General features: G+C 38.1%; 1 protein-coding gene across 6 annotated transcripts in view; it reads right to left on the bottom strand.

Moving 5' to 3' along the window:
* The window catches only part of st18 (ST18 C2H2C-type zinc finger transcription factor), a 43058-nt gene extending 34535 nt beyond the window's left edge, over nt 1-8523 (bottom strand). For 4 of the 6 annotated variants that reach the window (XM_018676409.2, XM_051069965.1, XM_018676411.2 and 1 more), the window contains exons 1-2: nt 7534-7669; nt 6353-6527 (exon numbers count right to left, since the gene is read on the bottom strand). In XM_018676409.2, the coding sequence (XP_018531925.1) occupies nt 6353-6527; nt 7534-7587 (229 nt within the window). In that variant the 5' untranslated portion in view covers nt 7588-7669. Of the gene's footprint in view, nt 1-6352; nt 6528-7533; nt 7670-8259 lie in introns of those variants that run through there. The other 2 variants (XM_051069967.1, XM_018676413.1) reach the window with 2 other exon arrangements.
* Nucleotides 8524-12403: the final 3880 nt, after the last annotated feature.

Raw genomic sequence — 12403 nt, 5'->3', positions numbered from 1 at the left:
AAACACGCTTATCTCTCGGTGATGCCCCCCCCCAGGTCCCAGGAGACTGACGTGTGAACACAATATGTAATAATAATGTATTTTCACTTCTTTTCTCTGTGATTTGTGCATTTTGGTTATGCAAGGCTGGGGACTTGAGGATGGAGAATATCATTACTTAAGGTTTGGCAGTTGACCATCACCTTGTTTAATGCCTCATTTGAAAGTCTAATTTCTAACTGTCTTCAAGAGCCAATTCATGGTACACAGTGAAAGAGACATACAAAGAAGAGTAGACGTGCTCTGCCTCCCCTCTTTTCAGCATTTGTGCCTGATAATCGTACAAACATATGAAAGTAAAGAATCATCTATCTAAGCATCTTATCAAATAACACATTCTTTGTTTGCTGATGCAGACAATCTCGCTGTGAGGACACAACAAGCTTGTTCTAGGGGATGATTATTTCATGTCCTGAACTAGACATCAGTATTGCTTGGAAGAAAACACAAAAACTCATTTAACACAATCTTGACAAAATGTGAGAGAGCAACATGCTGAAGACTACACTACATCATCATTACAAATGAAACATTTTATTTCTTTTTTTTTTTTTTTTGGCTTTAACATCTGTTCAAATCTCTCTAAAAAAAAGAGAGAAATCATTCAGAGTCGGCATAGAACATAAACTAGTGTTTTGTCAAGCTATTTCATCAACTGAAAATGTGGGCATAACTGGAGAGAGCTGATGGAGAAATGAAAGAGGAGTGGGTTGGACAAAATTACATGTCAAACAAGGGTTCACATTTAAAAAGTCCTGCTCATATTTGTAGAAAGTGTTTGATTGCATTTAGAAAGGTATTACAATGGGTCACATCTGTGTCTAAAAGCTTTTTGCATTCTGCTGCAAATTATGTAAGCAAAGTGAAGTGTCACAGCACCCTGTTGTTTTGAGCACCATACCTTCCTCCTGTGAAACCTACACAAATATGTTTAACTGAATTCTTCTAATGCACCGCAGGATCAAAATGTCAGCAGTATAACTTCTACAAACCCCCTCACTCAACACCCCGCCCCATAATTTCAACAAAGCAAAGCGGCTAATTTTGCGTGGCAGCCCGTACAACAAAAACACAATGCATATTCACACTGTGCCAGTGAATATGATAGACGTGTAAAAATCTATATTAAACTGTGGTTAATTTCAGCTATAATGCTTCAAGCTTGGTCTAAAATGGTACAAATGCTTCTTCTTGGTGGTACTGAACCCTCATTGTGCAACCACTTGATGCCGCTTGTTCATCACAGAAAGTCACATAAAAGGACTGAATTAAAATTTTTTTTTTTTTTTTTTAAATATTTGCATATGCAAATATGGGAGAACCAAACATAAGTACATGTTGTTGATATGGCTCCAGGATGTAGAACTATCTTTATGTTAATGTCAGCAGACAGGGAATATTCTTTTGAAAATACAGTACATTTTTCATGGGGATCATTATCTACACTGCATGTCACTGTGTCTCAGTTAAAAGAAATGATTAGATTACTTCCCAGCAATCCCCTTTGGGGCGATTTGTGTGTGACCGTGGGCAACCTTACAACATGTTTATTCAGTGTCCTTTGAAGACACTTCAATAACATTTGAATGTTTTATGGACAAATATAGGATGCTTTCTGTCTCTGCCTTGAACTGATACCTTTAGAACTAGGACTCTGGTTATATTTGACTTTGTTGTCCATCGCTAACAATATAACACTTCCATGTTCGTCCTCATAAACTAATAAAATGGCTAAGTGGATAAAGATACAGGTTTACTAGATGTGACAGGAGACCGAACATGGTCTTCTGTGGTGTACATCGCGTGAATGGAAACAAGAATTCACCGGTAATTCTCAAAACCGTGTAGATCCATAAAAAATGTTTATTTAAATGGATGAATTTGTAGTTGTTGAGGCAACTGGAGGTCAAAATGATTAACTTAATCAATTACTGGTCACTACTGGTTCCCCACATTTACAGATTTCTTTATATCTAAGAAATCAGTGCTTGACATGTTAGTCCATGTCTAAAGCATCTGCAGGTCTAAATGATGCAACTTAACAGTAAAAATGAAAGGCATCATTCATTACTGGTCAATACTTGTTCTCTACATGTACTACCCTCAAATTAAAGCATCTGATTGCTTACATCTAAGAAATCAATACTCGACTGGTCAGTCGATGTCTGCCTTTTGTAGTTCATGGGCTGTGGACTCATTGTGTTGTGTCATTGAGAGGTTAGGTCCAGATCTGGGCGTCTCTGGGGGTCCCTGCCCATCTTTTCTACTCAGGCGGGCAGACAATGAAGCAGACACGCCTATAAATGGCAAGATAGGAGCTTGGATGTTCAGCCAAAAACGAGCATCTAAACAATGGTAACAGGTGTGTATAATGCGAGCTTTGATAATGACCTTGGTGGCTGTAATAGTATGTCTAGACACAACTAACAAGAGGCATTTCTGTCTGGTCTTAGAAATCCCGTGGGAGCTCAGTTGCAAGATCCTAAGGAACAAATATTGGTTTGTTCTTAGTCGTTAAAACTAAAAGAAAAATGTCTAAAACAATGTATCCTTCAGAAAAAATGTTTTACAATGACACTGGAAGCAATGAGAAGCATCTGAAAAGTTAAGTCTGCCACTCAACTGTAATTTTTTTTTCTGTCTGTAAAATATTTGTAGGGCAGTTTGCATAATAAGCTAAAATCATCTTGAGTATTCAGAGATATGCACTTGAATAAATAGAAAAAAACTCCATTAATGTGGATGGCTTGCAATTTTTGATTGCGCCAGATACAGGAAGCTTGCTGACATGAACTAAAATGCAAATGCCCTTTGAGCAAAACAAAGAAATTGATTATGAAGTAAGTTTCTTCAGCACAAGTAGCTGGCTTTGAGTGATTAATGGGGGTGGGTCATTGATTTCCTTTTGTTTAGATCTTGGTTAACTTTCTGGAGACACAATTATAATTTGTTTCCAAACAATAAATCCAATCTAGCTTGAGCAAATTAAATTTCCCTATGGCCTCTTCTGCGTCATTTTACCTCTGAAATGGGTTGTTATCAAAAGGCATTGCATGTAAATGTCTGCTGTTTCTGTTTATATTTGTTACATTTCTGATTAGATATTGTTTTTCTCAGTATATTGGAAGGTGAGCACTTCCCAAGATTAGAGAGAGCTGTTTACAGAGATCTGCATGACTTGTCAGCCACAGTGCCAAGGGTTAATCTTCCAATTCTCACTTCAATAGCTGTATGTCACACACATCAACATTTCTGATGAGCCATCTATCTACAGAATACGAGAAATACTGTCTACATGTTGTCTGAAACATGCCAAAATTGTTGTGTATTTGTTGAATGAGAACGCATTGTCTGTCTCAACATTAGCTTTGCAAAAGGCAGGTGAAATGTTTTTGAGTTATCACAGCACAATGTACTTTATACTTCTGTATATTTGCAAGTCAAATTGCAGTGTTAGACTACTTTATTGAAAGGCTTTTGCCATATTCTTCAGCTTTACAACTTTGAAAACTTCCACAGATCCAGACATTTATACTTCCTGATTTCTCGCATCATCTCTCCAAGATAGTGATAATACGATTTCTGTGTTTTTCGCTGTTGAGAAACAAACTGGATTATGAACAGATCACTACATAAACAGCTTTCTAAAAGGAGGCAGCTATTTTAAAAAAGGCTGAAGAAATGCAAAGAGGGATTTAAATTTTAATTTGAATTTATTCCAGCAAGTGAAAGGTTCTTTTGAGAGGGGATTTCAGCAAAGATGATGGTATTTAAAAGTGATAAACAAGCATCTAAACCTCCAGTGGAAAACAGTCATTTTGCTCCTTTCTAGTGTAGGGGAGGAATTGGGCTTGCTATGGTCACATCCAAAAAATAAGAATAAGTAATAGTAGTAATTAAAATGTAAATAAGCGAGATCCATGGAGATATTTCAACTGATTCCTGTCATAAATTGTGTAATTAACATTTTGTCTTGACACACCTTGTGACTCTGGATGTATAGCTATATGTCCTCAGGTGCAAATTCATGTTCTCTGTGTACTTGGCATAGCGTACTTTATACTGTATATGGATGCTCAAAAAATCTTTCACACTTATCACATGCAATTTAAATCCTGTGCTTCAACACCAGAGAGGAACATCAGGCAAAGTTCAAAATGAAATGCCTTAAAAATAAGGACTTGTGTTAATTAAGGACTGTTGTTGTGTAGTTTGAGGCAGTGTCTCAAAAAATGGAGTGAATCTGTGGTTGAGTGATTCACTCTGGGCAGTCACATGTCACATTTGTGTGACAAAAGGCTGTGATTAACCAAGGCTGTCATCTATTTTATTTGTAATATATGGATTATGAGGATGTGACTGGATTTCAAATGTTTCTATTCTCTCGTGGATGACCACTAAACTTAAGCAGAGAAACCTATGCCACACAAGAAAGACAAAGAGTTACATCATTTTGTTGAACAGTTAATCCGATCATGGACAGTGTTTGTGCATTTGCTATCTTCGGAAAATGCCAGCAAAGGCGCTAAGTAAACCTATTTTACAAGACTCCCTCACAAGGATACAGTGCCAGTATCGGGATAAAATTTCACACAGCGGCATGGCTCAGTCACATAACCTAAGCAGGCTTAGGAAAATGGAACACTACAAAGTACTGCACTTTCTTCCTGTATGTCTGTTGTGGCATACAAAATGTTCAGATGACTGATGCGAGTTTGAGCATGAAAGCCAGAGTGAACTAATGGCTGAATAACACATAGATACTGTTGTTAATGCTCCGAGATGTTTAAAATGGTAGATTATGGAAGTGTGCACCTGGCATTCTGCAGGCTAGCCTGGCAACACTCCTCCCTTATAATTATAATGAACACACAGTAATTCAGGGTTGAGGCTGAAATACGAATGATGTCCTCTGAGACAGCTTGTTTTAATGGTTATGCAGAAGAGTTCCTAGAAGTGCAGATGGCAGATGCAATGCCTTTGAAGCTATTTACAGATTGTACACTACAAGGTATGGAAAGACCCATAGTGTGAGGCCATATTGCTCCTTTGTGCTGCAGAATTAGACATTAAACTGGCTCATGAACCACTAATGAAAGCTTAAGATATATTTTAGAGTATATTTACATCGAATACTGATTGCCCATTATATTAACAGGTTAGATAGCATAGTATTAAAGAGAGACAACTGCCCGATGAGGACTGCATGGCCTGTGTGTTTCATCCAAATACCCCACTGTTCTTACTTTGTCCACATAGGGGTGCATTTGCTCAGAGCTTGGGTCCTCATGTAGTCTTTCATTACAGAGCGTCAGAAGCCTAATTTCAGTTTTTTAGAGGGATAGAAATCCTCTAATGTGAGATACTGTACAATAGTCACAATTTACACCCTATGGAACATAATAGGCTGCAGAAAAGATAAGAGCCAAATGCTATGTGACATAAAATTAGATATTTTTAGAACATTTTGCTCTATGACATGCCTATCTCCACATAAACACCGAACCACCAAAACTGACATCTCTAGGTATTTACAGTGATGGCTATTTGTTTACTATAACTGTAAAAATGATGTCTCATAATCATACTTTTAACATATAATGTTATCTGCTCAGTTTTTCTGTGCCTGACTCATGAATGTAAAAGCCATATGTTTGTACCTGTTTGCACTGAAAATATTCCGCCAGTCTGTCTTTATGCACAGCATAGTTAATGTATCTCTATCCCTGGCACGGTCCCAAACCTATATAAAAGAGTGTGGCGCCTTTGAATCAGCCCACTACTGTGATACAAGAGCAGGTATTGAAACAACAAAAATGTTAACTCCAAGAAAAAGTTTTGCCGCATTAAAGTCACATAGGAGCCACATTAGCATGTGAAAAGAATAAACAGGAGCATTCTCAGTTACACACTCCACCTGGCTGCTAACCAACGTCCTTGTCAGAAGTCCACCCACCGCACTGGCTAACACTGAAAGACCTCCTGGGGACCACAGTGACCATTCACTCGGTTCTCTCTTTTTCCCATGCACCTGTGACTGTTTTTGTGTTTGCTATTTTTTGCTTTGTCTTTTTCTGGCAACACTGTATCATCGGAGACACACTTTCCCTCAAAAGGAATTCTCCTGCCCAACAATGTGGTTTGTTTGTTCACCGGATATGGCAGGCCAGAGAGTCAAATGGAAATAAAAAATAATAATAAAAAAAACAAAACAAGTCACCACAGTAATAATTAAAATTGCCACAAGAAAAAAATAAGCTGGGAGACACAGCAGTATGAATTGACTTGAAATAAGAAAATAAGGTACTTTTACCAACTGGTTTCTTGCCGAGTTGGGGGGCTTCACAGGTGCAGTTGGAAAGGCTCTCCTCCTTACTCTCCTCGGACGGCTCATCCGGCTTCTCCATGGTCCTGGACCTTAGAGAGCTGCTTTTCCATTTTCCAAAGGACTTTGCCACAATCGCTTTGTCCGCTCCTTTCATTGTTTTCTGTAAAACACATTTACAGCATGACTTCCCAGGTTTATCCCTCTTGTGAGCCATCTGCCCCCTTTTTTGGCTCTCAATAAACCTGGGCTCATCTTTCCCAAACCCAAAGTAAGAGAGAATTAGGGCATTGTGTGCATATGCATTCTCTTAAGCATTCCAGAAAATTTCCTGATTGCCCTGGCATCTTTTTGAGAGAGCGCTTGGACATTGTTTTTCTCCTGACATTTTGCAGTCCTGTGTGGAGAGAGTGGTACTGATTGAAACAGTATAAAACAATACTTTGCAAAGTACCCACACAGTAAACAGTAGATGGGAACTGAAAAAAAAACAAACATGTTTTCACATTTAATCCAACTTAAAGGAAATAAAAATAGCACATTATGCCCTAATTGAGTGCTGTACAGTCCGCAAATACTATTACAAGGCCGATCAGGATTAGCAGTGGAACATACCTAGTTATCTATTTCTGAGTGCCAAGACTGCTAGCAGTGGGCAACTAAATTTCAAAAGCTGGCAAATCCAGTTGTCTCCTAAATACAGAAAGTACTTAAATCCAGAGCTAACAGAAGAAAAAGACGGATAAAGGGTGCTCTGCATATCACCGAAAAGCTTGTGCACTTTTCAGAATCACTGGCTAGGTTAAACAAATATGCTAAGTAGAGATCAAAACAATCCTTTGATCTGCAGCCTAGTTTCCAGAGGAATGGCTTGGCTGTTGTTGTAAATAACTTGTATAAATCTATATACCATTTGCCTTCAGGTAATATCAAAAGTGCCAGGGATTCACAGGCAAATACCTTGTGGTTAGGAAATAGATCAGATAAAAGCATATAAATATTTCAGCAACACTGCACCCTGTCATTTTGTGTACTATAGCTGAGTTTTTTTTAACCCCATAGATCACTTTACTTGTTTAGTTCTACCACAGAAACATGAATGAGTAATATCTGATAGCAAAATTACATTCTACCCTTTTCTATTTTGTAGTTTGTAAAAATTTTCCTACCTCCAGCATGCCATTCAGGTCAAACACAGTGTAAAACATTGTGCTAAACTTCATACAAAAGAGGCTTGAAGAATCAGAATGCAGAAGCTATGCAACTTGCTGACTAACTTTGCCCTCTGTTTTGATCGAGCACACAAAGAAAAACGCTGTCCATTCAAAACAGACAGCATAACTCTTTTCAGAGAGGGGGGACTGTGAACAAACAAGGCCATGTCCTGAGCTGCAGTCAGTTTCCCGTCAGGCTTGCACAGTGCACGGTGAGGGCCGCAGGGACTGGGACCGGCTGACACCACACTCACAGGCAACAGAACAACTTTTGTGTACACTATCCTCTCTCTTTTTTTCCCCCCTTTTTTTTCTTTCTACCCAAATTTGGATAAATGTGTTTTTTGCTATTACAGCTTGCTTTACTTCAGCCCCTTTGGTCATATTTCAAAAACATGTTGGCAAATTTGTCAAGCTAATACTCCCAAGCAAACTAAATTAACAGCAATATATTTCCCTATGGGCAGTTACATCACACACATCATGATAAAACATAATAAACAAAACAATTCAACAAGTAACTTAGGTGCTCAAAACCCTTTGAAACAAAACAACATTCACCTTGTTATTCCACCTAAAGTCACAGATACTAAATATCAGTCACTGTTATACAAATACACTTAGCATTGGCAATAACTTATCATGCCTGTAAAGCTTATTAGAATTTAAAGCTATACTCACCCACAGAAATCCTGATGCTAACTAGCTCGCACAAGCTAACTTTGAAACCAACTTTCTATCTAGCTGGGATGACATACTGGCCTCCTAACTACCTTACTTCAACTTGAACTGAACTGTGACAGCTCAAGAATTGCTATAGCAAAACCATACTAGATTTGTTAAATAAAGGCTGAGTTAGGATACTATAACCTAAGCACCAGCAAAACTAGCTAAAATAGCAGGCTGTGAACATGCTGTGAACAGGCTACACCAGCTAACGCAGCAGCCATGTTAAAAGATGGAGGTGCTAAAACACACCTATTTATCAAAAGTTGGTCAAGAGCAGACTAATTCTCATGTGGTCTGTCATGGCTGTTCAAATTACAAATGTTTTCATAATATTCTGAAAATTTACTTGTTGATTCATTTGGAAGAATTTATTAGATAAACTTAATTTGTATGACTGACTGCACATTCAAAACATATTTCATGAATTATTTATTTATGTTTTTTACCTTAGGTCATTAGCCTTAATACTCTTGCTGGTTAAAGAAACACTACATGAAAACTTGTATGACTATCAAGACCCACGGTAAGATTCATGGGAGAGTAGACAGGTATGAATCCTCAGTGAGAGTTATTGCATAATTTCATTAATATAAACTATTTTTACACCTGATGAGTGTTTTAAATCCTAAAAACCCATCTTAGGTATTTGAAGGATATCATGGGAGCTTTATCTAGCTTCTCTAGAGTCCTGGAAAAGCAATTTTGAGAGAACAGAATGTACCATATTCTTGACCCGTCTGCCTCAGATGCTTGCTGTATATGGAACTGAATACTGGACGTGAATTGTATCATTCTCTGTGTCAACTTGTTAGATGGCAGTTGCTGTAGTGGAGTGGTGAGAGCGGCACATATGCATTATAGGAGAAAATTGTGAAATGACAGATTCCGGGTGTGATACTGAGGGAATGACTAACTAATAGGAGGGGTGCTCCAGGCTGTTAGCTTTGAAAAGCAGTTTGCACATTACTTTATCTTGTCAATCAGATTCCTGGAATGGAAGAGGTGACTGATAACTTGAATTAATTATTTTCTTATTGCATGCATGTGTTAATTCATGTTAATTTATGTCCCTTACAGGCCCAAGCCAGAATATCCAGAGTAAAGCGCCACCTCTGGCACCCAGATCACCACACCACTCTCTTTGCATATATTTATATCAAATGAAAGACTTTTTTTTTAATCCTGTTGGAACAAGGACTGACTGCCAAATTTGATTTTTAAATGTACTTTTAAGCTGTTCATGGTTTACGTTTGCATTTTTTCCTCAACAACTGAACAACATGGAGCAGTGTTTACGGCTATGATGGGATTTGAAAGTTACAGATTATTTTTTATAAGCAAATCCTACCCCTTAAAACATACCCCTTTTCTCAAAGAACACAGCTAAATAATGTAGCACAAGGTCAACACTCACAAGGCATACCCTCTTCATTCTCTAATTCTGTACGTAGTAAATTTAATTTAATCATGTAGTTCAACATCCGAAGCGAGGATCAGAAATAAAGCTTTTTGACTGCATCTGATCACAAACAAGAGCTGCAGCAGTTCTGCAGAATGCACAGAGCATACTTTAAACAATTGCATTTCACTAAACATCTTTAAACATTTTGACAAATTTAACTTCCCCTGAACACAGAGGATAAGAGGAAAAACATTTCTCTGATGAGAACAGAAACAGCAAGAAGTTCTAACAAGGAAAAGCCTGCCAGGTGGCGAACTGGCTGCACCAACAGAACGCACAATCTGTCTGCTTCTCCTTCCAAACCATTGACAGCTGCCATCACCAGCCTTGCACACTCGCACTCAGTGGCTCCTCAGCTCCCTGCCCATCCCTCTTTAGTGTTTCCTGCTAACCTCAGAGACAGGGTCACCTGGCCCCCTAGTTGCCCGTCTGTGGGGCCCTGCTGGCCCCCTGGAGACCTGCCTGCGTGGGGATGCATGGCTAACAGAGGTCTAGCAAAGCCTCTTTAATATGCAAACCAAGGGGCTATTCCTTTGACCTGAGACCATAGCTTCCCTAACAGTGAAATCCAAAAATATTCAAGTGATGTACAACGCTGAGATTTGATTAACGGGTTTTTGATCTGCTGGTTATTTGATACTGAATATTATAACAGACAAACGGCACTATTATCAGGTATTTTCTTTGACCAGGTGGGTCATTTCCAGTTTAATTAAAGTAATATGTGACATGATTGAATAAGATTATTTTCTCCTCACTTCATTTGAAAAAATCATCATCTACAGTTTTAACATTTTTGTTAAATTGGAACAGCATTTCTCCACTGAGTAAAACCTAAGCACACAGATGCACAGAGGCTAAACTGAGGAGTGTTCCACAAAGCTAGCATTGCAACTGGGCTAAAAATAAAACCTGGCAAAGTTATTCTGATCCCTTATTGGTCCCATAGTTTGATTTCACATTTAGCATTTGCATTCCCCTCCGCATAAACATTTCATTCTTCCCCTCCTGCAGTACAATGAGACTTGAGTGACTTTGGCAGCAGATTTTGGATCGGTGCTCCTGAATCCACCAGTGTATGTTATCAGCAGGTAAACAAGCTTTCGAACAAAGCCATAATGGAACTGCAAGCGGCATAAAGAGGCTCATCTCAAAAGCTATACAACCCATCAAAGCTGGTGTCATTTCCTCAACACTGCACTGCAGCTGGAAAATGCATGGCTGTTAGTTACAGTTTAAATCGCCTGTCTATTTTCAGACACTTCAGAACTATTTGTATTGATTATTTACTTGTCAGTAAGCAGCCAGATTACCAAAATAAGACAACAGATTTTAATGTTTACTGGATTCTTTTCCGTTTTGTTCTGTGGTAGGAAATCAAAAACTGTGTCATGCACTAAATTAATGGGATTTGCACTATAGGGTATTTGAATAATTATTTTCGACTGAAAATGAAATACTTCTATCTATATTTGGAAGGATTACTGATGGCATTGAACTTAATGTGAAAATAATTTGCCCTTTAAATACGTAGTTAAGCTATATCCTACACTTTCTGCTCACCAGATGCAATCTTGTTAACCACACGCCTGGATGCTTGTCACCAAACTTTCCACATATTTGCCTTTTGGGTACAGCTCAGATGCACAACTAAACCTACGCACTCTCCTCCCAGTGAGTGGAGAAGCCTCAAAGCTTTCCTTTCATATGCTGCATTATCTCTATGGTGGTAATTATCCATAAAACTATGCCATCAGATGTTGATGATTTCCAATATGAACCCAATAAATGTGTTTAAATTTTGAATTATCATATTTATGTGGATATGTGTTACTAATAGTGATTATGTTCGTCATGTGGGTAGAAAATCAACCATCTTTATATTGCGCATTCTCACATATTTCTCAGACATTTCATCACACATTTAATCTGCCCCTGTCTAAGATTTTCTACTGAACCTGTAGTCAAGGCAGAGAGAGGACAATAACGGATGAGATTATGAAGCATGTCTGTTAAAGCATGTCTGTTTGATCATCGTTCTGTTTAGGTGAAGTTCTCTACTTGGTCTCTTCAGTCCCTGACAGCAGATATATAACCTAATCTCTTTCCCTAACCCTTTTCTTAGGCATGAATAGGGTGGAAATGTGATGGCATTAAGTCGATTTACTCCTTGGTTTGCAGTTTCAGCCTTAATGCCTCTTGGCTCTTCTTCAACACACTCGTCCCATTTAGATTTTGAAAATATAAATGTTATGTTAAGGCTTTCCTATTTATTTTCATTTATCCATCATTTGAAGTTCATGCATATATTTACCCTACAAATAATGCTTGTTTATTTGCAGCTCCATCTATCTAGTATAGTGTCAGAGATATTGGAAAATCAAATACAACTTGTGTATTATCTTCAAATGCAGGAGATATCAGTGACAAAGAGCAAGATCTGAGACTGTATGACATTCTTTGTGAGTCGTCTCTGACATCATTTTGATATTTCACATTTACTCATCTAAACCTTAATTTAGTGCCTCCAGCATATGTTGACATGCAAAGAAAAGCCATTATAATGTGTCTTTGAATTTCAGCTGATGGCATTTGAAAGCCGCATTAATATACCTGTCCTTATACAATTACTGA

The sequence above is a fragment of the Lates calcarifer genome, linkage group LG4, assembly GCF_001640805.2.
Source record: "Lates calcarifer isolate ASB-BC8 linkage group LG4, TLL_Latcal_v3, whole genome shotgun sequence".
In the NCBI taxonomy this organism is placed as follows: domain Eukaryota; kingdom Metazoa; phylum Chordata; class Actinopteri; family Centropomidae; genus Lates; species Lates calcarifer.
Note: the sequence above shows the minus strand (reverse complement) of the source record. Positions and strands in the feature narration are given on the sequence as shown.